Here is a 25,597-nt window from a genome sequence, read left to right on the forward strand (position 1 = left end):
ATTGAAATTCATGGAAAGATCATCTGCATCTCATAGTCTTGCCGGTTACTTTAGACATTTTTGTGTTTCTTTTTTAAATGTTTTTTGAAAAAATAGAATTCATCTCATTTTTAATTAGGTATGATCATAGTGTCTCTAAAGTATTATTTTCTGCTTTTTTACCTAGTAAGCAAAATACATTTCTTTTTAGCTGGTATTTTGTTATTTTTATTTTTATTGGAGTATAGTTGACATACAACGTTACGTTAGTTTCAGGTGTACAGCCTAGTGATTGACAATTCTACACGTCATAAAATACCACAGTAGGTGTAGTTACCGTCTGTTACCATACAAAGTTACTACAATACTATTGACTATATTCCCCATGCTGTACTTTTCATCACTATGATTTATTTATTTTAGAACTGGAAGTTTGTGCTTCTTAATCCCCTTTACCTACTTTGCCTGACCCCTACATCCCTTCGCCCTGGCAATCACCAGTTTGTTTTCTGTTTTTATGAGTCTGTTTCTGGTTTGTGTGTTTGGGTTAGTTTTTTAGATTCCACCAATAAGTGAAATGATATGGTATTTGTCTTTTCTGTCTGATTTATTTCACTTGGCATAATACCCTGTAGGTCTATCAATGTTGTTCAGAGGGCAAATTTCATTCTTTTTTATGGCTGAGTAATATTCCACTGTCTCTCAGTCTGTCTCTCTATCTATGTATCTATCTATCTATCTATTGGTGTATCTATCTCACATCTTCTTTATCCATTTACCTATTGATGGACCCTTAGGTTGCTTCCATACCTTGGCTATTGTAAATAATGCTGCGGTAAACCTAGAGGAGCCCATGTCTTTTCAAATTAGTGTTTTTGTTTTCTACGGGTAAATACCTAGTAGTAGAATCACTGGATTGTATGTTCTGTCTTTAATTTGGAGGAACCTCCAAACTGTTTGGCATAGTGGTTGCACAAATTGACATTCCTGCCAACAGTACATGAGGGTTTCCTTTTTTCTATGTTCTCGCCAACATCTGTTGTTTCTTGACTTTTTGATACTAGCCATTCTGACTAGTCATATCTCATTGTGGTTTTGATTCGTATTTTCCTGATGATTAGTGATGTTGTGCATCTTTTCATGCATCTGTTGGCCGTGTAAGCGTCTTCTTTGGAAAAATGCCTGTACAGGTCCTCTGACCTTTTTAAAATCAGTTTTTAAAAATTTTTTTAGTGTTGAATTGTAGGAGTTCTTTATATATTTATATATGACTCCTTATTGGATATATCATTTGCAAATATTTTTTCCCATTCGGTAGGTTGCCCTTTTGTTTTGTTGATGGTTTCCTTTGCTGTGCAAAAGCTTCTTAGTTTGATGTACTCTCAGTTGCTTATTTTTGCCTTTGTTTCCCTTGCCTGAGGAAACAGATCCAGAAAAATATTGCTAAGGCTGATGTCCAGGAGATTACTGCCTGTGTTTTCTTTTAGAAGTCTTATGGTCTCAGGTCTTACATTTAGATATTTAATCTATTTTGAGTTTGTTTTTGTGTATCATGTAAGAAAGCTGTCCAGTTTCATTCTTTTGCATGTAGGTCTCTAGGTTTCCAGTGCCATTTATTGAAGAGACGGTCTTTTTTCCTTCATATATTCTTGCCTCCTTTCTCATGTAATTAACGGTATAAGCATGGGTTTTATTTCCGGGCTCTCTATTCTGTTCTGTTGATCTTGATCTATGTGTCTGTTTTTGTGCCAGTACCCATAGTGTTTTGATTACTGTAGCTTTGTAGTATAGTTTGAAATCAGGGAGTGTGATGCCTTTGTTCTTTCTCAAGATTGCTTTGGTATTCAGAGTCTTCTGTGGTTCTACACAAATTTTAGGATTATTCATTCTAGTTCTTTGATAAATATTAATGGTATTTTGATAGGAATTTCATTGAATCTGTAGATTGCTATGGGTAGAGTGGACATTTTAACAGTATTAATTCTTCTAATCAATGAGCAAGATGATATCTTTCTATTCATTTGTGTTGCCTTTCAGTTTCTTTCCTCAGTGTCTTCTAGTTTTCAGAGTATTGGTCTTTTACCTCCTTGGTTGAATTTATTCCTAGGTATTTTTTTCTTTTTGATGCAATTGTAAATGGGATTGTTTTCTTAATTTCTCTTTCTACTAGTTCATTGTTAATGTATAGAGATGCAACAGATTTCTGTATATTAATTTTGTATTCTGCAACTTTACTGAATTTATTTGAATAGATTTTTGGTGGAGTCTTTAGGGTTTTCCATATTTAGTATCATGTCATCCACAAATAGTGACAGTTTATTTCTTAACAATTTGGATGCCTTTGATTTATTTTCCTTGGTTGATTGCTACAGCTAGGATTTCCAGTACTATGTTGGATAAAAGTGACAAGAGTGGGCATCCTTGCCTTGTTCCTGATCTTAGAGGAAAAGCTTTCAGCTTTTCACCATTGACTATGATGCTAGCTGTGTGTTTTTCATATATGGTCTTTATTCTGTTGAGGTGTGTTCCCTCTATACCCACTTTGTTGAGACTTTTTACCATGAATCGATGTTAAATTTTGTCAAATGCTTTTTCTGTTTCTAAAAATAAAATTTTTGATGATAATGACCTACTAGAACTTTCATTTCCGTAAGAGTCAGCCACTAATTTTTGCTAATCCAGTTTTTAAAAGCGATCTAGATAAAAATGTACCAAATACTCAGAGAGGGGCTGGTTCAGAAGGAAAGGCAGAGGTACAAACTGTAATATTATAAGAAGAGGGGAACGTACGCTGCATGACAGAAGCATGGAGGAAAGGAGATGATGGTTGCACCTGGGAGAAATAGTTCACCAACAAGGTGAAATTTGAACTAAATATTTTAGGATAGATACGACTTGGCAGAGGTTGGGGAAAAGGATCCCTGTAAAAGGTAAAGAGTGTGCAAAGTCAGAGGGGTGGCAAAGACCTTGACACGGGTGTGGGCAGTTTGAAATCCAGGAAACCGGAGGGGTTGATAGCAAGGGGGCTGGGCAGGTGGGCAGCAGCTAGAGGGCATAGGCCTAGACTGCTATGTGGAAAGGGTTAGAATAGCCCCATGTAAAACCACTGGATAATTTTGAGCAGCACAGAAATTTCTCTCTCTGCTGTTTGCATTGCAGTTTCCTCTGGTGTCAGTGTGCAGGATAGAATCCATCTGCAAATGACAAGAATCCTGAAGGGGCTGTGTTAGGAGGATATGGGTGCTATCAAGGGTGATCTGAAAGAGGTGCTATGTTATATGGTAAATCTAGATCTTTAGTGTACACATGAGAATGTCTGATGTAATAGCAACTTTTAGAGGCATGTGACATTTCTCCTGGTCAACATCAAGGGAAATGTCTAGGGTTGCCATGTATTGTTGTGCAGGTTGTTCGCTGCACAACAGAGCCTGGCTGGGGAGTAGGGGCGACATCTGGACCCACTTCTGCTTGCCAAGCTGTGAACCCTGGCATAGACTCTATTTACCCAGAGGATGTTCTGTTTTCCAAATCACAACAAAAACATATGGCTAACAGCGGCCCCAATAACTCCCTTTTCTAGGCTAGGCACAGAATGAATTTCTTTAGAATAAGCAATGAGATACAGCATACCAAGAGACAGGGACCAGTTAAAGTCCCCATTATTCTCTACCAAAGACAGGAGTGGCAACATTTAACTAGTACCTGCTCAACTCTGCAGAAAAGTGATACTACCTCAAAGGTTTGAGAAGCCCAGGACCTTCAAGCATAGTCTAAGCTCAGTTCTGTGGGCTTAAATAGATAATTGCCTTTAAGGGCCATGATATCCAGCTGTAACCCTGTTATCTTGCTGGAGGCCAACATAGTCTTCAGGTATGCTTAGTATATACCACGTGCAATTGGCAAGCAAAATTTCTAGACACAGAGAGACTTGACTTAGAAAACTGGCAACATTCTATGTTTTTATCCCTTGTGGTGAGATATATGGTTTGGTTTTGGGGGAAATTCATGCGCAAACCTTGCTGTGATTTGGGTGAAAACTAGAATGATAGTTACCATTGTTAAACCCAATGGTTTCCCACAAAAAACAGTAGTTTTTTCATTTCTCAGTAAATTTTGGTTTTGAGCCCAAAAGGAGGATTTGACCAGGTGTCTTCTTGAGTGGGGCCCTGGCAGAGTTTTCTGTCATCTTTGCAAGGAGGTATCTACTTGTCCAGGGCTTGATGCAAATGGTAATTTAAGATTATTTTGTTTCTCGAGGATGCGATGAGGGTTACTGGATACCCCTTGAGCAGAGGTCAGCAGGCTATAGGTTTGTGGATCAAATCGGGCCTGTGAACTAGGAAGGACTTTTATATTTTTAAGTAGTTGAAAAAAGTCAAAAAGGAAATGAAAACTTCATTGCCCCCAAACAACCCTTTACTGCCACACTTGTTCGTATCTATATTGTTTGTGGCTGCTTTTATGCTACAACTGTGAAGTTGAGTTGTGACAGAGGCCCCCATGGCCTGCCTGAAATGTACTGGCTGGTCTTTCACAGAAAACGTTTGCTGACCTCTATTTCAGAGAAAAGTTTAAAGATGTAGAGGGTTGATACATTTAAAATTTATCTCATGCTGTCTTTTTAAAGAAAAAGCTTTATTGAGATATAATGGACATATAATAAGTTGCCCATATTTAAAATGTATAACTTGGTAAATCTTGACATGTAAATACTCAAGTGAACATCACTATAGTCAGGATAGCAAGTATTCCTTACCCCCCAGATTTCTGTGCTCCTTTGTAATCCTGTCCCTGCCTGTCTCCCATCATCCCTAGCAAATATAGGTTGGCTTTCTGTCACTATAGATGAGTTTGTTTTATTTGGCGTTTGTTTTATATGAGTGGAATCCTACAGCAAGTACTCTTTCAGTGTCTGGTTTATCTCACATAGCAACATTGTTTTGAGATTCATCTGTGTTATTGAGTGTATCAATAGTTCATTCCTCTTCATTGCTGAGTCATATTCCATTGTAAGAATATACCAGAATTTGTTTATTCATGTACTTCTCAAGGGCATTTCTGGTTTTTGTTTTTGTTTTGAAGTACAAATCAACCTTCTATGAACATTTATGTACACCCATTTGCATGGGTATATGCTTTCTTTTCTTTTGGGTAACTACCTAGGAGTGACATGGCTAGATCATATGGCTGGTGTATATTTAACTTCTAAAGAAATTGTCAAATGGTTTCAAAGTGGTTATAGCACTTTACTTTCCCACGCACAGTGTTTTGAGAGTTCTGTTCCTCTGCAGGAGCTAACATTGCTATTAGCCAATAGTATCTGAACTATCGACTTGCATGAAGTATGAGGAAGAGTTTGTAATAATCTGATTAATTTAGGCTGTGTAGACAACCAAAAAATTGATTCAGATTTAAAAATTAACTTTGAGGTCTTAAATGACCCAGATTTACTGACAAAACTGATAGAATAAATGCCATCATTACCACAGAATCCTCTCCACCAGCATGGTTAAGATCTTGACGTTTTATATGGCGGGCAGCAAATGTCACTGTAATTCCCAGTGTTCATAAAGTGTATGACCTACCCCCCCCTCCCCCCACTCCACCCCTATCTGGGACTACATCCTGCCAGATGCTGTAAGATTCTAGCATGGGTGTGAACCAAAGGGGAGCTTATCACAAACACAGATTTCTGGGCCCCATTCCCAGGATTCTGCTGCAGAGGTCTGGGCTGGGACCCAGGAATCTACATTTTAACCCGCACAGGAGTTGAGTCGAGTAAATTGGATACACATTGTTATACCCAAGTGTTATAATTTCTGGGACCACTTGTTTGCAGTGTAGTGGTATTAAGCATTATTCAGGCCTGAGCTGCTGGGTTTCAGATGAGGTCTTTGGTTACCAGCCTGGTCAGTGCCAGCCTCATTATGGTTTATTTACTCGTTTTGGCATTTGTGGATTGTTCATGCATTGTAACTGGACAACTGTTAACCAGGATCATTTCAACACTACCTCTGCCTCTCTGGTCTTTTTTGTAACTATTGTTACCAGAGCCCTGGATAAAATCTGTGGGAGTAAAGTAGTATCTTCATGTGAGGTAAATCCTTTTTTTTTTTTTTTTCCTCCAAGAGTAACTATTTATTGCCTTAAAGAGTTTATGTGCTGAGTTCATTTACTTAAACGGTCTAATCACTAGACCAATATATATTCCAACCAATATAGGGTTGGAATGTTTGTTTCTGTTAATCATACAGTGAAATTTAAACAAAACATTGCTTTTCTCTTTTTCAAATTTACTCTGCCCAGAATTATTTTGGTGGAAAACTCTCTGCTCAAGGGAAAATGCCTTGGATTGAATATAATCATGAGAAAGTTTCTGGCACAGAATTCATAATTGACTTTCTGGAAGAGAAACTTGGAGTGAATTTAAACAAAAACCTTGGCCCTCATGAAAGAGCCATCTCCAGAGCAGTGACCAAGATGGTGGAGGAGCACTTCTACTGGTGAGTCCCCCGGGCGTGCTGGGTGAGAGCCCAGGGCCTGTCCCCAGCCTTTGGAGGAAGCCCAGGTTCTGTTGCACTTCTCAGATACTCCCCAGCCTTTTCAAAGTTCTCTACATTCTGACTGACTTGGGGTCAAAGCTGTGACCATTAAGTGTCTAGGTCTCTGGACCAGGGGTAGACATTTTCTGTAGAGGCCCAGCTAGCACCTCTTTTAGGCTGAGCAGGCCGTGGCTCTATTGCAGCTGCTTAAACTCTGTCACTGTAATGCAGGTCATGGACGACGTGGAAATGACGAACGTGACTCTGTTTCGCTAAAGCAGCGAAAACACTGACATTTGAAATTTCATTTAATACAAAATGTTATTCTTTTGGACCCCCCCCCCCCCCACTATTTAAAAACGTAAAATCTTCCTAGCTGTGGTTTGCTGACCCCTGATCTCACTGAGGTGAGGAAGGGATTTCAATGGATTCTGCCCTTTACTACCACAAACTGCCGAATTAAAACAAAGGTACATCAGATACCCAGAGGAGGGAACAGAAGACTAAGTCAGGATAGAAGTCTCAGGTGAAGTAAATTATTCAAGCTTTGTAAAATTATTGCCAGTTTTCCTGAGACGACAAGAGCTTCTCTCGTGTTCCAGAAATAAACTGCAGTACTGCTCTCTGGGTGTCTTTGCCCCGACTGGCTGGCTCCTAGGTTGTCTTCCTTGTCTGTGTTGATGAGTTGTCTGTGTTCTGCATGTGGCATTGTGCTGGCTATGACACGTGAGTGAAATAGATGCGGTTCCTCTTGGTTTACAAAGTCATGGTCATGCGGGGTTTTTTTTCTTTTCCCTTCATCCATTTTCTGGAGTTTTGTACCTTTCTGTGCACTCCAGTGGATAAGAGAAGTTTTCTCTCTGATTTCTGTAAACTTACCTTGTTCCAAAGGTTTAATTAAGAATCATGAAGCCCACTTTTTTTGGGCATTAATTGTTACTCCTGGGTCACTTGCTCACGCAGTGAGCAGTTTTTACGTCCTCCACTGAGAGAGACACTCAGCGTGGAGCTGATTAGAGAAGTTCTTCCCCATTACCTTCCTATTTCATCAATTCAGCTCTCCTTCTAAATGGAAACTTGCTGTCCCCTGTCTTGGATTTTAAGTGACTCTCTACTTCTCTTTTCCTCTTTCTGCTTGCAGTTCCTGCCCGGTTGATTCCAGGGCAGACCTGAAACAACCACTTCTCTTCCCCCTCTCCTGTGGAGGTGAAAGGGGTGGGAGCAAGGGGGAACCAGGCAGAGAGTGGAGGCAGGGGTGCCGATTAGCATGGAAGTCATCATAGACTCCTCTCCCGGAATGAACCCAGGTGTTTTCCTTTTGAAACCTGTGAAGAACCGTTGGACTTCCCCTCTTAAAGAGTGCAGGGGTTGCAGGATGGGCCAAATGGATGACTGCATGCGATGTGCTTAGCCTCAGGGAAAAGCCTGTGGCACAGAGCCCGTGTCACTTGCTTGCCAGGTTCTGGTCCCCACTTTGCAGCAGTTGAGGGAAATGAAGAAACAGCACAGGGCCACCCTGACCTCTGTGCCCTCTTTTGATGCAGCCCCCAGAGCATCTCATTTGATTGACGTTCCATTAATGCGGAGAGCTGTCGCTTTGTGAGCTGCCTGAAAAGAGGCTGAAAGTCACCTTACATTTTTATTGGTACTTTTGCTACAACCGTTTGATTTTTGTAGTGGTTCATAAAGTGTATATTCCAGTTAGAAAGGCTTTGATCCAGCGAGATTCCCAAGTACCACCTGTCACTGCTTTTTGCTCTGGGTGTGCAGATGTTTTATATGTTTGCTCCCCGGTAGAAGTTCACCTTCTGCTCTTCCCTCCCCTTCTCTCCCTGCACAGGCGCCAGCTAATACTTGACGGGAGGCAGCTCTCGGTAGGGGAGGGTTGGGTGTGGGCTGGGAGGTGGTACCCTGGTGGGACGAATATGAATTTTATGGACCATAAACACCCAAGTGCTTGGGGAGTTGCTTAGTTCATACGTAGACTCTTCTAAGGATACTTTTGCTTTTCTAATCCACTCTTTAATTACAGTGTATGTTTTTTTTGGGGGGTGGGGAGGAGGTTAGCTACTATTTCTCCTGTGTGCCTCTTCAAAGGTTAATTTGAGGAAGAAATAGTGAAGGTGGAAGGTCAGGTCTTGACTGAGATACAAATATCCAGTGAACTTGCAAAGACAAATGCCTAATTCCTTCAATCCCCTTTGGTCCCTAGCAGCAGAAGGAAAAACAAGCCTTCCTCTGTTTCATAAGGTCTCTTAACCTTTAGCCATGTTCTCGCCTTGAGGAGACCTCGAATGGGCTTTCCCGTGAGCTCTAAATCCCAATGGAGAAGAGACCCCTGTCGCTCCGGTAAGAACATGCCTGAGGCAGAGTCTGTGGACATTCTTCCTCAGGCTCCTCTCGTTCCCCTGTCTTGTCTGAGGGCCACACACAAGATGTGCACCCGTAGAAACCAGGGCCGGCCTAAAGAATGGCCCATAGTATGTAGGATAATACTGCAAGTATGAGCTTTTCATGAGAACTTGATAAATCCTGACACTCAGCAAGCTCCAAGGCTGTCTGTATTTACAGCGGTGGAGGGGAGGAAATCAATTGACCCAATTGATTCAAACTATCTGAAGTTTTCAGATACGTTTATTTTGGTCTGAAACTATAAAAGTACTCTAGGTATGATGTTCTGAAAAGCAAAGACAATGGCAAGCTGGCATTGTTATGTAAATACCATCACATAATTCTGAGGCTCTGCTTCAGCGTTGCTCAAGTAAGCACACTCTGCTATAAAAGTGGGCTTTCTTGCACTTGAAATCCATATAAGCATGTCCAACTTGCATTATAAAACTATTACTGGACATGAAGAAGACAGGTTTTTATCCTCTTCGTTCCACTGGATGCTTACGTTAGATCCAACGCAAGGAAGTTGGTATAAAGGGAAGTATGAGAGACACGTGGTCAAATCAGTGGAATGGCATTGAGTTTTGGTAACAGACACTGCAGCTGCTTTTGTATGAGACACTAGTGTGTTGAGAGTCTTCCAGACCCACAGGGAAGTGTGCAGGGCACAGTGGTCAAGCCATCTAGTCATCCCACTTTGGCCCGTTAAAATAGAGGCATTAGAACAGGGATTTCAGTTTTTCTTCTAGGTTGGCCATGATTTTTAAATTCTGAGTTTGGCTTTTGGTATAGTTTCACTGATTGGGGGAGGTAGGATCCTTACGAAAATGACTTACCCAAGATCTTGTCTAAAAGCCAGGAGTCTCTCTCTCTGATTACAACTGGGTTGATGTGTCCCCCTCTTCCCTGTTCCCCTTACCCCCATTTTAGATGTAGCGAGAGGTCCTGTTTGGAGGGGCTTAGAGTCTAGTGCCTATGTAACTCCGTGAAGCCACAGAAGCTGGTTGTATGCTCCTGCACCCTCACGCATGCAGAAGACAAGCAAAAGATGACAGGGATGTAGCAGGACACGGAGAAAGGCATCTTCATGGCCAGGAAGGGCACATGCAAAGACTCACTCATCAAATGGTAGTTTGCCATGGTGTGTAGTTTCCCACAGGTTAATATCGTTTCTGCTATGGGCAAGGCCTCATGTTAGGTTATAACGAGAGATATCTTCATGGAAACAGCAGGGTCAGTTCTTCTTTCCTGGCCTCTTGAGCTCCTTTAAAAAGTGTTGAACAGTGTTTATTCTTCTGTTCCGACTAAGCTAATCAATCTTCAAAAGAAACCTTGACCCCATTTTGCAGAAGAGATCAGATATATCAGTTGCAATAAAGAAAATGAGTATCAACTTCCTGAAAGAGGTTCTCAGAATGATGAATTATTTTAATTGTTCAGCCTAGTCTAGTTTCCACATTGGCCCTCCCTGCCCTCTCCAGTTAATGATTCATGAATCCTTGTGCAGTGGGCTTCTTCCCAGTAGAGAGTGACGCAGACCTCAGAAGGGAACATGTCAGCCCCTTCTTCATTCTTCAAAGGCATTTCTCTTTTTCCATCTTTCTGTTTAAATATTGTCACCCCATAGAAACACTACTTGGCAGTAGCTGGCTCAGAAGTGAAGCTTTTTTACATTTAAATCAATAGTTCATTCTTTCAGTAAACTTAATGAATGACTACTTGTGGCCGGGCTCCATGTTGGAGGGGGTGGTGGGGAAGCAAGGTGATCAGATGCTATCTCTGTCCTCAGGTGACTCTTAGGCTGGGGGAGACGTTGAGCCATCCTAATGGTTGGTGCTGGGGTAGAATTTGAAGAACTGAGGAAAGGCAGCCAGCACCTGCTGGAGTGATGAGGGGAAGGCTTCCCAGAGGACACGGTGTCACAACAGAAGCTAGGGACAGTCAGAGTGGTGGGTGAAGGGGCTGGGTGGCAGGGGAAGATTAGGATGTCCAGGCAGAGTAGCAGCATCCGCAACAGGATGAGGCCAGAGAATGGCCAGACCAGGCCTGGGTCAGACTGTGGGAGCAGGGCTGGTGTGCAAGCTCAGGAATGGGGAGTTCATGAAGGACTCTGAGGAGCAGCCTGATATGACTAGATTTGTGTTTTAGGAGCTCACTGTGGCTGCCTTGGGGCAATTGGGTTTCTGAAGGGCCTTGAAGGGATGTCAGGAGACCTGTGCTGAATGATGTGCTAATTGAGTTGGAGAAAAGGGCAAATTCACAGGGGGGACTGGCTGTCAGGAGTGAGGGACAGAGAGCAGTGAGGAACAACACCTGGGATTCTTTCAGGTTTGGGCGAGGAGAAGCAGATTTGAAGGGAAGGAAGCTGATGAGTCTGATTTTGGAAATGTGGGTTTGCAGCTCCTGAGGACGCCTCACATGGATCCCTGGGTGTCAGGACAAAGGTCTGGGCTGGGTATGGGTTTGGGAGTCATCAGTTTGAAATCGGGGTGTGAATTAGATCACCCCACAAGTGTGGAGTAAGAGGTAGGAGGAATAGCGATGAAAATCTGAGGAATATGCACGAGGGGGCAGGAAACGCAGTAGAGACCGACGTAAGCTGAGGGAGGGCTCTTCTATGAAAGACGCCGATAGTGCCAGATGTTGCAGAAAGCTCAAGAAAGATAAATATAGAAAGAGTCTTTATTTGGATTTTGCAAGAAGGAGGTATCGTTGATTTGGAGGAGAGTGGTTTCCGTCAAGTGTCAATAGTTTGCAAGAAGCTTGGTTATGGGAGGAGGTGGATTCTTGGTTGTAATGACATGGAAGCATGTGTAAATGAGGTCTGTTGCCTGCAGTGATTGATTCAGGAATCCGTGAGTTACCCATTTTCTTTGGTATTCAAAGTTTGTACCCACTTCACAGGGGTTGACCCTTATAGAGCCTGCCTGGCCCTCTGCTTCTCTTCCCTGACACTGGCCTACAGTATTGGGCACAGGGAGTGAATGAGGAAAGAAACCAAGAGCAGGGTGGGAAAGAGAACAGAGGAAGACCAGTTTCTCAGGTTACCTCTAGCTATAGACTTCCAGATCAACCCATTGTTCCTTTTACTGTGCCCTGCATTCAACACGCTAAGGCAGGAAGAGAACCTTACACCATTGCATTGGTAGGGTTTCCTACCAGCTTAGCTGTGTGACCTAGAACGGCTGCCTCTTCCAACCCCATCTGCTACTCGAACCCAGTAGTCATCCAAAGCTCTCTCTCCATCGCTGCATCCTCATCCTGTGCCCATGCCCCCATTTCCTGCTCTATGGAGGAAAGTGAAGTCACTAGGCAGGAACTCTGAACCTCTCTGCAGCCCCTCACGTCTTGCGACACTTCCCTTCTCTCCATCTCCAAGAAAGCAGTGTCTCTACTTCTCACCAAGCTGGCGTTTTTCCAGCCTGGCGTTTTCACCTTCTGTCTTGGTCCTTGAACTGTGGATGCCCTATTACCACTCCTTACCCTAGAAACTTCCTTAGGTGACCCCTTTTCCTCTGACGGCTTTAGAACTCTCACTGATATGCCCTCACCCACAAATTCTCTATCTTGAATCCAAACCTGTCTCCTGAGTTCTCAACCTCTGGATATTCTCACTTGGGGGTTCCATGGGACCTCCAAATGCAACAGCTTAATGCATCTTTCATCACCTAAATCTGTACCTGATGTGTGCCCGCCTATAAAGGTTAATGGCATTATCATCCTCTCAAACCATCAGCCTGAGAGAAAATACCTAATCTCTCCTTTTACCTAATCCATTGGTCAACAGACTCTTTTTCTCATATCTCAGGGTTTCTCCTCTGCATTTCCCGTACACCCCGCACACCCGCCCACCACCCCTGCCATTGGTCTAGTTCTTGGGTCTTGCCATAGTCTTCTAAGCAGCCTTCCTACCGGTGGTTTCTACACTTCCATCGACACACCGATTACGTTTCTTATCTGCTTAAAATTTTCGGTGGATAAACTTTGCTTCCAAAATAAAGTTCAGCACCCTTTGTCTCAGGCCTGTCCGTATCTGGTCCTGGCCCACCCTTCCAGCCTCTACTCTTACAGGCTTCCCCAGGCCTCCTGTATCCCCTGGCCAGTGCTCTTCACACACACTCCTTCTCTCCCTCTCCCTCTGCTCTGCCTGGTGAGCTTCTGCTCATCCTTCAGGACCAGTTATGCTTATCATAAAACCTGTGTAATTTGTCTACAAAGAAGGTACTTTTTTTTTTTTTTCCCAGATCAACCCGTCAGTGTAGAGCCACCATATTCCTCATTTTTACTCTTTAGATGCTTCCTGGATGCTATTACCTGGTCACACTTTTTGGGATAATTTACTTTTATTCTCAGATCATGGACTTGCAAAATAATCAAGGATGCCATAGCCCTTTTATTGCATTTCAATCTAGTACAATTAGAATCACAGTGCTGAGTTATTCTAATGGAATGTGAGAATGTATACCTTAATAACTGCAGGTGTAAAAAGAAGAACAAATAGGAAAGCATTTAGTTTTCATGTTTTATAAAGAGTGTACTAGAGTAAATGTGAGATTCTTTTATGTCAAAGGATCCATTGACTGCTCTGACTGTACATATTTGTTACTTACCATTGCAATGTACTTTTTCCTGTTTTCAGCAAAATCCATTCCCTGACTCAATACTTTATTTCGAGAAATTTACAAAAAGAAGTACCCAAAGCTTTCTAACAAGATTTCTAAGCACTTTTAAAAAGGTACTAAAGAAGAGTTACGGTTACAGTACAAAGGGTATGTTGAAATTGGCTGTAGGACTTTTCCAGTAAAAATCAGGAATGCTTAAAGTTTTTTACAGAAATCTTCTGTTTCTTCCTTTTGTAGAGAAAAGAAGATGGGAAAGAATAGAATTATATAAAATGATCAACATTTCAGGGACTCTGTTTTTCTTTTAAAAAGACGAGGTAGAAAAGTAGCTATAATTTATTACGATTCCTTGTGTTCTCTCTGCAAACATATTTTTCCAAAGTGGCCATCATTGCTCTGTCAACTAACACTAGGAGTAGAGACGACTACCAGTATATCTTTTATTGCTCATTATGGGGAGAAACTAAAATATCTTATGTCTCTACTCTCACAGCTATACTTTTCTCAGCCTTCAGCAGGAAACCGTTTTAATTTCTATCTACCAGCTTTATTAGCCGTAGAAACAGTCCTGCAATTGCACAAGTTCCGAGAACAAAATCAGTGTCGGCCTGAGTATTGCAGCCAGCACACCGCACCGACAGCGGGTAGCTGCTTAGCTGTCTGTGCACAGAACATGGGAACTCCTGGACGGGAGCGTTTGGCCAGGAGCATCACCCAGATGGGAAAAACAACTCAACTAAGTTCCTTTGGTGTTTGTGTTCGCTTTAAGAGCCCTGGAGCAACAAACTGAAGCAGAGTTGACTTTCTGGAGAGCAAATCCTATACGTAATATTTATAATTTATATAGTTTATAATAAACATGGACAGGTCTACCTACTCCCTAATCCTCTGTCAAAAAGGCAAAAGTTTTCCTTTTTTAAAAAACTCTTTGACTCTGTAGAATATAAAATGCACTCCCAAATTGCACCAAATTACAAAAGTGCAGCTTAATTAATTACCACAGAGCATATACCTGCATATCCATTACTTAGATCAAGAAAGGAGTGAAGCCAGCACCGCAGTCACTGTGCCTCCTTCCTGGGGTCCCTGTAGGTACGCACCTAAAAGCCTGTTGTAGTGGGTTTCTAGTATTTTCTGAGGGGTTGCCTCAGAGGAAGCAGAAGCGTGCCTTGGGAGGTGTTGGGGGGGGGGGGTGAGGGGCGTGGATCTGAGGGCGGGTGCCAAGAGAGGTTTGGTGGCATTGTAGCATGGCATCGTTACCTGGATTTGTTTTAGTTTCTCTTCCAGACCCGAGGTCTAGGCCCTGACCAGAAACTGTGGTAATATCTGCCATGCACGCTGCTCTTTGTAAAAGCTGCGCTGACTCATTTCCTCCGGAGCGTGCGAACTTCTGACGCACTCCGTGGAAATGGACTCTGTGGAGCTGACATGTATCTAATGCCCGGTAGTAACCTGTTTCCACACAATTCCAGGACGTTAGCTTATTGCCAGTGGGTGGACAATCTCAATGAGACCCGGAAGATGCTCTCTCTTAGTGGTGGCGGTCCCTTCAGTAACCTGCTGAGGTGGGTCGTGTGCCACATAACGAAAGGAATTGTGAAGCGCGAGATGCACGGCCACGGCATTGGCCGCTTCTCGGAGGAGGAGATTTACATGCTGATGGAGAAGGACATGCGGTCCTTGGCAGGGCTCTTGGGTAACGTACCACACCTTCTATATTCTATGTTTTCTATCCTTGCTTTTTGCATGATTGGTAAAGCACTGTTAGCGTACTGATTTAAAGTTTTATTTTGGTTGGTTGGTTTCTTTGCTTCCACCTGGAGGCTGCAGTCCCCCCCGCCCCCCATTTAACCAGATCGCCTCATTTCCAGGAGCGAGTGTCTCTCTTCCCAGTCGCTAGGGCAAGACAGTCTCGTGCGGGGGGTGGGGGGACCCCGGGGGGCCCCCGCGAGCAGAGAACGTAGCATGTGGCGAGGCACGGCTGCCTGGCCGGAAACGCTGCTGGCGTCTCGGCGCGTGTTGTGAGCGGAGGGCGTTTCTGGGCAGGGAAGCTCGTTCACGTGTACACAGGCCAGGGTGAAAGGGCTGCTTGTAAGCACGCGTGCTTGAAGCGTCAACTGTGTATCCGGGGGACCTCAAGCTACTAGAAAGGCCGGCGGCGCAGGTTCGTGCACGTGCCCCGAGTCCTTTTTCACGTTTCGCGTTTGTAATCTCAGGCCTCCTCTTACCAGCATGTCGTAACTCTTCTGAGTTTGCGTTCACTGCGCACAGTGGGTTGAACTGTGCTGGGGAAGCCCCTCAGAGAGAAGCCCGGAGCAGCGTAGGTCTGGGCAGCTGAGGCTACTGAGAGTGGAGTTATGTGTCCTTTGTCACCTCGCTGGACACTGGAGGTGGCTGGGCCGATGCGATTCTGTACTGGGCAGAGCTTGAGTCTTAACTATGTCAGCTAGTAAACACGGTCATTTGAATTCAGAAGCTCCTGTGTGTGAAATGATGGTTTCTCCTGGAGACAACTAGTGCATATCGGGAGCCAAGCCCTCTGTGTGACTAGTCATGGGACCTAGTCTTATGCGACTGCTTATTTTGCCTGGGGGACGTGGGTTTTTATTAACTGTCTTTTGGCCCCCTCCATTCTAGAGCACATTGGGTTCCTCATCTCCTCTAGGAAGTGGGGTTTGGGGCTTGTTTTGTTGAAACCCATCTGGTGCTCCAGGAACTGGGGCCTTTGCTGGGTATAACCTGCCCCCTACAGGGTGACTCACTCTGGCTCCTTCCCTGCTTTGCACTCCAGATGTTCATAAGACCTGGAGTCCTCCCTTGAACCCTGGCCTGCAGGGGGAGAATCCCAAGAGCATGGCCAGCTCTCTGCCACCTTTGTCTTGTGGGGGGGTTGCTGTTGGCTCCTGCTCTACACAGATGTTCAAAAGCACTGCCTGGGTTGAAGACTGACGCTGCCTGTATCTTCTGGTTCTTTGCTTTTCTGGGCCCAGAGGGGCTTGCCTGTTGTAGGTATGAAGCTAAGATTAGCCTCAAGTTTGCCTTGTTCCCGTGGAAACAGTACTGGACTCTCAGCCTCACAGAGCAGACATGCAGTGGGCCATTTTCTCCTTAGTACTGGTTCTCCCTGTTCTCAGCTTCCTTTCTAGCTCATGCTGTGGGAGCCCCAGCAAGCCAGGCATTGAGCTCTCAAAGTTAAGACAGAGATTATGCCAATAAAGTGCTGCTCTTCAAAAAAAACTTAACACTGTTGGTTTCTTAACCAGGGAGGTGGTAATCATCAGTTTCTGGAGAACTCTGTCTGGTTGGGAGAACCAGGGGAGCAGGGTGATAGCAATAAGAATAATAATAACCAGGGGCACCTGGGTGGCTCAGTCGGTTAAGTGTCCGACTTTGGCTTAGGTCATGATCTCACAGTTCATGGGTTCGAGCCCCGCGTTGGGCTCTGTGCTGACAGCTCAGAGCCTGGAGCCTGCTTTGGATTCTGTGTCTCCCCCTGTTTCTGCCCCTCCCCTGTTCATGCTCTGTCTCTTTCTCTCTCTTTCAAAAATAAAAAGAGTAATGGTAACTATCTATGTTTCTCTGGCACTTAATGAGTTAGCAAAATCCTTCTTCCCCAATTATGGTGAGATGGGAGGTAGATCTATTGTTGATGGCTAGGGTGGGTACCTGGCAAGTACTCCAGACAGCATCAAGTCTAGATGATTTCCTGAAATGAGAAATTGATTCAGTTACTTGAAAAGAAGGAGTTTGCTGGAGTTCTGTTCTGTGTGGGGGCCCCGGGAGCAGCCTAGTCTCTATAGGAGAAGCACTTTTGCTGCCTTTGGGGAGGGAGAGGCTCTTTGGCTGAACATCAGAGTTTTTCTTACTAAACGAGGCAAAAAGCATTACTTCCCCCCTCCCCTGAGGATATAGCTGACTTTTAAGATGCCTAAGAGACTGAAAATGCATAATGACTTTTGTTAAGGTACTTCAAGATTTGGGGAAATTGTCCAGGGATGTATTTGACTCATCAGGAGAAATTAATTATTGATGTTTCAGTTCAATTGACTTAAAGGATTGAACGCCTTCTATGTGGCAGGAGCTGGGGAATACAAAAATGAGTAAGAGATTGTCCCCTCTCTCAGATAGCTGATACCTGTTCAGTGGGAGAGACGAACTTATAACTAGGAGAGATGAACTTATAACTAGAAATAAGCAAATTATGGCCCATAGCTGGTGGCCTGTTTATTTATTTATTTAATCATCTCTGAGCTAAAACTCGTTTTTACTATTAAAATGTGAGGGGGGAAAAATGCAACAGAGATCAAATATGGCCCAGAAGGCCTAAAATACTTACCATCTGATGCTCCATGAAAATTTGCTGACCTCTGCTCTAAATAAGTACCCATGTTCAAGTTGGGCTGTGACAAGTCCCATGACAGAGGTCTATGTGTGGTGCTCTGAAGACATGGCAAGAGCAGGGATGAAATGACAGGGAAGCTTGGGAAGCCAGAGTAGAGGTGGCAGTCATGTTGGCCCCAGAAAGTAAATGGTTGTCCCAAGGAAGAAAATAAGGAAGGACCATTTGGGGAAATCATGAGAAAAGGGATCATGAATGAGGGGTTTTTGGAATCATGGTCTAAATGAAGATTAAAAAGTAGTTTGGGGTCATCTTATAAAAAGTAATAATGATGCTGAGAGACTTTATCATACAGAAAACATGGAGGTGGTACAGACTTCCGAGTATAAGAGAGAAAGAGCCATATTTGTGATTTAGAAAAGTGGCTCTGTTGGTGTCATAGTGAATGGCTTGGGCCTGAGGGGGTAGGTGGTAGAGAGAGACTAAAATATAGGCAGTACATATCTACGGATGTAGTTTTAAAAATTGATTAAATTCAAATAAAAATAAAGAATTAAATTTAAACAATAAAGATTAGTTGAGAAAAGATGATGTCTTCATGTTGGGAAGGAGGAGACAGAATTTTTATTTATAGAAATGAAGAGATTATATAGCTAAAATAATGGAGAATCAATTAAAATTACGGTTAATGGAAAGAGTTCGACAAGTGTACAAAGTTACAGGTATACAGATGGCTAACAGACACATGAAAAGATGCTACACATCACTCATCCTCAGGGAGATACAAATGAAAACTACAATGAGATATCACCTCACACCTGTCAGAATGGCTAAAATTAGCAACACAGGAAACAATAAGCATTGGTGAGGATGTGGAGAAAGGGGAACTCTTGCACTGTCGGTGGGAATGCAAATTGGTGTAGCCATAGTGGAAATCGGTATGGAGGTTCCTCAAAAAAATTAAAAATAGAACTAGTCTGTGATCTAGGAACTGCACTGCTGGGTATTTATCCAAAATATGCAAAAGCACTAACTCAAAGGGATACATGCACCCCTATGTTTATTGCAGCATTATTTATAATAACTAAACTATGGAAGCAGCCCAAGTGTCCATCAGTAGATGAATGGATAAAGAAGGTTCCATAATATAATGGAACATTATTCAGCCACAAAAAGAATGAAATCTTGCCATTTGCAACAACATAGATAGAGCTAGAGAGTATTGTGTTAAGTGAAATAAGTCAGTCAGAAAAAGATGAATACCATATGATCTCACTCATGTGGAATTTAAGAAACAAAACAAACAAGCAAAGGAAATAAAAAGAGAGAGAGACAGATCAAGAAACATACTCTTAATTATAGAGAACAAACTGATGGTTACCAGAGGGGAAGTGGGTGGGGGTATGGGGGAAATAGGGAATAGGGATTAAAGAGTACACTTACCATGATGAAATAAAATAAAATGATAAAAAGTTTACAAAGTAATACGCATATAAACATCTTGATATCTCAAATAACCAATTAGAAAATATTTAAAATTTCCATTTACAATAATAAAAAATGAAAATACTAGAAATATGATATATGAGAAATATTCAGGACCTACAGAAATAAAATTAAGCCATCCTAATAAGAGATAGAGGGTTTTTTAGAAAATGGAGAACATACCTTCATTCATTCATTTGAGAGCAATGCCTCTAGAGCCAGAGGTCAAACCTTACCTCCATCGCCTCTTAGCTTTGTGACCTTGGGCCAGTTTCTTAACTTCTCTAGGCCTTAGTTTCCTTATGTATAAAATGGGGACCATAATGGTGAAAAGAAGCACATGTAAAGTGCTCAGAATTGCAGCTGGCACAGTAAGCAGTCAAGTAACAAGCAAATGTAAAACGCAACTGTGATGAGGGCTGGAAAGAGAGGCTTGTGGTGCTGTGAGAGCCAGTAATGGGGGGAGGATTGCCTAGTGGTCAGTGCTAATCTCCATTCGGTTCTGCTTGTTCCCATGTCCCCTTTGGGAAGGTGGGTGTGTTTGAAGCAGAGATACCACATGTAGTGGATGCCTGATTTTCATCTCATGCAAGAAGTGCATATATTGTCTATTTCTATCCCCTCCCCAAAGGGTGAGAATTAACAAACCATGGAAGATGTAAAAATCAAGAGCAGAAAGGTTAGGTTTTTGGGAAGTAGTTTATGAGAGAAGGATTTCTGGAGTCAGATCCCCGGGGTTTGCATCTTGGACTCCACACACTTAGCAGCTGTGTGACTTCCCATGAACAACTTGAACTTTTTCATCTACAGAAGGGGGGTCAGGACAATGCCTTCATCATAGAGTACGAGGACTCAATAAGCATTTATGTAATGTACTTTCTATAGCGTTTGGCACATAAAAATGCTAAATAAGTATTAGCTATTATCATTATCACTGCCACAGATTTTGTATGTAACACAACTCCATTAAGAGCACTGGTTTTGGAGAAAGACAGATACCATATGTTTTCACTCTTATGTGGATCCTGATAAACTTAACAGAAACCCATGGGGGAGGGGAAGGAAAAAAAAAATGAGGTTAGAGTGGGAGAGAGCCAAAGCATAGGAGACTCTTAAAAACTGAGAACAAACTGAGGGTTGATGAGGGGGTGGGAGGGAGGGAAGGGTAGGTGATAGGCATTGAAGAGGGCATCTTTTGGGATGAGCACTGGATGTTGTATGGAAACCAATTTGATAATAAATTTCATATATTAAAAAAAAGAGCACTGTTTTTGGGGAAACAAGTCTAAAAAAACCTTTCCTCTGAGTTTTAAATTTAGTAGTAATTGTAGAAGTTGGGAAGGTTCAGAAGAACACTGAGAAGGAAACTATGTCACTGTAATCTTATTACTTACTGCTAACCACAGTTGTCATTTTGGTGCATGTCTTTCCATATATATATGTGTGTAATTTTGAGTCACGTATATGTATTTTTGAAAACACACACATACACGCACATAATTTTCCAACCTGTCTTTTCCTCACCTAATATATTGCAAGTATTTTTTTCTCTATCGTACAATTCTATGTGCCTGGTATTGCACTTGATGTTATAAAAATGACATAAAACTCATCAAAACCCCATCTTCTGCCTCTTTTATATTTCTTTTTTTTTTTGTAAGTTTTAAAAAATTTATTTTGAGAGAGAGAGAGCGAGAGCATGAGCAGAGGAGGAACAGAGAGAGAGAATCCCAAACAGGCTCTGCACTGTCGGCACAGGACCTGATGTGGGACTCGAACCCACAAACCCCAAGATAATGACCTGAGCCAAAGCTGGATGCTTAACTGAGCCACCAGGGCGCCCCTCCTCAAGGATTCTTTGAGGAGGTGATTCTTCAGCTGGACTCTGAAAGATAAGCCACAGTTAGGCAGGCATGTGTGTGAGGAGCAGGAACGGGGTGGGATGGGAGGCTAGCATGGAATACAGAAGGGACTTCACATGTGAAGGCTCTGACACGAAGAGCAGCTGGGAGCCTTCAAGGAGTGAAAAGATGGCTGGTGTGTTAGAAACTGTGTGAGAACCAAAGTGTGGCATGAGGTAGAGGTAGGAAGGAGCTAGATCACATGGTCTTCATATCACTTACATAATCTTGGGTTGTGTTCTAACACAAGTTGAAAGTAGGGAGGTGGCTTGAGGCACCAAGAGTGGATTTATTTGGGGGCCTAGTGAGGAGGCTGTTGAGGTCCAGGAAAAATAAGATGGCATTGTGGATTACAGTTATGGTGTAGAGTTGGACATAAAATGATGGATTAGAGCTATATTCTAGAGACAGGGTTGATCACAATTTGGGGACTTGATATGTGTGTGGGAGGGGAGAGAGATGGTGATGGGGAGGGCAGGGGTAAGGAGTAACCATGTTCTTGACGTGAAAACTTAGTGAACAAATAACCATTCAGAGTTGGAGAACGCTGGAGAAAAGGGGAAGGTCATGAATTTCAGGTGTGGGTATGCTGAGTCTCAGATGCGTGTGAGGTGGACACAAGTGGAGACAAAGCATATGATAAAGGCGCCCTTTTGAATCGGTAAAAAAACACAAATTAATTCAGTAAATGGTGTTGGGACAGCTGGCTAACCATGTGGAACAAAATAAGCACAGTACCCCTGCCTTTATTTCATGCACCTGAATAAATTCCAAAGAGATTAAGCATTTAAATGCAAAAAATGAAACCATCAAGGCGTCAGGATAAAATATGGGAGACTTTAATATAATCTTGAACTTCGGAAAGTGTTTCTAAATATGGTACCAAAGGGAAAAGTAACAAAAGAAAAGTTGAATCGCTAGGTTTCTTGAGCAAAATAAAACCTCTTGGATGTCAATAAACAAAGTTAAAATTGAAATGAAAACCTGGAAAAATGTTTGCAACATGTGACAAGGAATTAATGTTACTATTTAAAGAACTTGTACAAATCAGTAAGAAAAGTGAATATTTGAAGGAGAAAACTGGGTAGAAGACATAAAAAGAGAATTTGTAAAAACAATACAAATGATGAATACATGAAGAGCATTCAACTTCTGGTAATCAGAACAATTTAAGTTTACAAATGAGGCACCGCCCTGTCAATCAAATTGGCAAAGTTTTTATTTTTTCTGTTAGTTTTTTTTAATGTTTGTTTATTTTCGAGAGACAGAGAATGAGCAGGGGAGGGGCAGAGAGAGAGGGAGCCCAAGAATGCGAAGCAGGCTCCAGGCTTCAAGCTGTTAGCACAGAGCCTGACATGGGGCTCAAACTCAGGAAATGTGAGATCATGAGGTGAGCTGAAGTCAGACACTTAACCGACTGAGCCACCCAGGCGCCCCTGTTTTGTTTTGTTTTGTTTTGTTTTTTAATGTGGCATGTTGGCGGGGGTGGGAAGGAGGCGCTGATATATTCTGATAGAAATAAAAACTAGTACCTACTTTCTGGAGTTGAGTCCCACAGTTTCAAAAGTCATACCATTTCACATATTTATTTATTAAATAATAATAAAAAAAAAAACCCAGGAATCAAAGCTTTGAACCTTAACGGGAAGTCTAATAGGGATAAATGTCAAATTCTGTACTTAGGTCACCAAATTGAATTCCACAAATATAGGGTGGAGAGAAACGTGTGAAAAAGAGACTTCAGGATTTTTGTGGATTTCATTCTCAGTATACCGCAGGTATGATGGACTGTCAAAGAAGCCAATAAAAACCTAGCCTTTTAAATGCCACCCAGTGTTTCAGCTTAAAAGTTGTTTCCTTAAGGAAACCTTTCTGGGTCTTTCTCTCAGTGTGTCGGGCACATCTGTTCCTTGCTTCCAGGCACTTGGTGCTTTCCTCCTCAGAGCACTCCCTGCACCTTCTTTTAATGTTTTCATGATTTGGTTTGACTGTCTCCTCAGCTTCACTGGTGTTTTTATTTCTGTTTCTAGGGCCTGAGTGCCTGGCACCCACTAGGCATTCAACAAGTGTTCGTTGAACAGAGAGTTTCAATGTTAAGTTCTGGGATCCATCTTTTTTTTTTTTTTTTTTTCCGAATCCCAAGCAGGTCTTGTCTGCAGGGCGCCCGGGCAGGGCTCCAGCTCACGAACTGTGAGATCATGACCTGAGCCGAAATCAAGAGTCTGACGCTTCACCGACTGAACCACTCAGGTGCCCCTGGGATCCATCTTTTAAAGGAACTTGGTCAAACTAGGGTGTATCCAGAGAAGGGTGGTTAGGAAGGTGGTTAGTCTCAAAATAATTTCAGGCAAGGAATTTGAGGATCCTGGGGAAGGATGGTCTGCAGAAGCCAAGATGTAGGGGTCATATAGCAGCTTTTCTCAAATATTGGAAATGGGTAGTGACTTAGGTGTTGCAGCAGATGATGGACATGTTTGGGGAGAGGGGAGGAGGACAGAGGAGAAGGTGGAGTGTGTACGTGGGGGAACGACCACAGATTACAAGTCAGGGTGAGGCGGCTCTTTAAAACGACCTGTCCTGAATTGGAAGGGCTTGTCTTGTGATGTGGTAGGAGTGGCTGTTCTTTGGAATTATTCCAAGGTGAGCTTGCTGACCACCATCAGGATAGCTGAGGAGTCTTTTTATAGGCGGTGAGATCTCTAACTAGAGATGGTCTCTGGGGGGGGGGTGTCCTTCTGTTTCTGATGGTTTCATGATTTTATATTGGTTCTCTAGAGAGGAGAACAGAGGTGACTTTCCAAGCTACAAAACAAGGGAGAGCAGAGGTGACTTTCCAAGCTACAAAACAAGGCAGAGGCCAAAATAGAGATCACTCAAGTTTTGGTTGATCTCTTGGACTGTGTGTGATTTATGGTTGGCTGTCTCTCCTGCCTTCTGAAGGTCTGGTCCCTTAAATGATCTGTGTTTATATGTCTTGCTATTAAATCTACTTTATAAACAGTGGTTGGTTTTCAATAAACCTCCACTTCTTTGGAAGTTATTTTTACTCAAAGGTTTATGAACAGGGAAATTTTGTTTTTAAGTGAGCTTGGAATAGGCTATTTTAATAGCTGCTCTTCCTACCCTGTTTAATTATATTATGCAAACAACACTCCATTCACATTAGGCATTTAGGCCTAGGCTGGGAGCCACCTGGGACACAGCAGCCACACATGATACCTCCCAGTGAAGGTGATGGGTTGGAGAAGCCTTCTGGACCAGGTATGAGAAAAAGATGAGAAGCGTTAGGTTATATATCACACACGAACACATGTAGCATATGTTGAGGCCAGAGGAATAAAGACATAGAAGTAATTATGCCTGGGGTGCCTGGGTGGCTCAGTTGGTTAGTCTGACTCTTGTTTTTGGCTCAGGTCATGATCTCACTGTAGGTTTGAGGCCTACACTGGGCTCCATGCTAAGAGGGATTCTCCCTCTCCCTCTACCCCTCCCTTGCGTGCTCTGTCTCCTGAAATAAAGTTAAATAAAAGCTTTAAAAAGAAAAAGAAGTAATTATGTCTGTCAGTCTAGCTAGAAAGATGAAACACACAGATAAAAGAAGAAAATAATAGACACTAAAGGGAATGTTTTGGAACCTCAAAGCATTAGTGTTTCCTAATGCAGTTTCCAAACCCTTTCCAAATTACTGTCGCCTACTCAGCATAATAGTGGTTCTCAGCACTGATTATGCATTAGAATCACATCAGGACCTTATAAAACACAGCTGCACAGGCCAAATAATTCAGATCTCTGGGAGGGGGTCTGGGGAAAGGTGTTTTTTAAACTCAGCAAGTGACTAAAATATGTCTGTAATCTAATCTTGGGCAGCCAGGGAGGTTAGAAAGGCCGACCTGGGTGCTGGGAGGAGGGACTGGGTGGGTAGAGGCCCCAAGAGGGGCCTGGGCCTTGCTTTAGGCAGCTATCAAAAGGGAGGAAATTCAGAACAAACTGAGCCTACTTCATTCAGTAGGGTGTGCGTATGGTGTCTCGCACAGTCTTTCCTTCTTTCCATGCCGAAAATCTAGTAGGCTGATTTTTTTGTGTGGATAAATTTTAGACATTTAGATACATTAAAAATATTTTTAAATGTTTATTTATTTTTGAGAGAGTGTGCACGTGCACCTGTGTGAGAGTGGGGTAGGGGCAGAGAGAGAGAATCTCAAGCAGGCTCTGCTCTGTCAGTGCAGAGCCTGAAGGTGGGCTCGAACCTACAAACTGAGATCATGACCTGAGCCAAAGTCGAGAGTTGGATGCTTAACTGACTCAGCCTCCCAGGTGCCCCATAGATACATTTAAAAT

At 42.8% G+C, this 25,597-nt stretch overlaps 1 protein-coding gene across 5 annotated transcripts in view; it reads left to right on the plus strand.

Annotated features, from left to right (window-relative positions):
* FAXC (failed axon connections homolog, metaxin like GST domain containing) overlaps nt 1-25,597 on the plus strand; it is a 78,194-nt gene that overhangs the window by 14,599 nt on the left and 37,998 nt on the right. For all 5 annotated transcript variants that reach the window (XM_053222442.1, XM_053222441.1, XM_053222440.1 and 2 more), the window contains 2 exons: nt 6,286-6,482; nt 15,007-15,230. In XM_053222442.1, the coding sequence (XP_053078417.1) occupies nt 6,286-6,482; nt 15,007-15,230 (421 nt within the window). The remainder of the gene's footprint in view (nt 1-6,285; nt 6,483-15,006; nt 15,231-25,597) is intronic.

The sequence above is a fragment of the Acinonyx jubatus genome, chromosome B2 (assembly GCF_027475565.1).
Source record: "Acinonyx jubatus isolate Ajub_Pintada_27869175 chromosome B2, VMU_Ajub_asm_v1.0, whole genome shotgun sequence".
Taxonomy (NCBI): Eukaryota; Metazoa; Chordata; class Mammalia; order Carnivora; family Felidae; genus Acinonyx; species Acinonyx jubatus.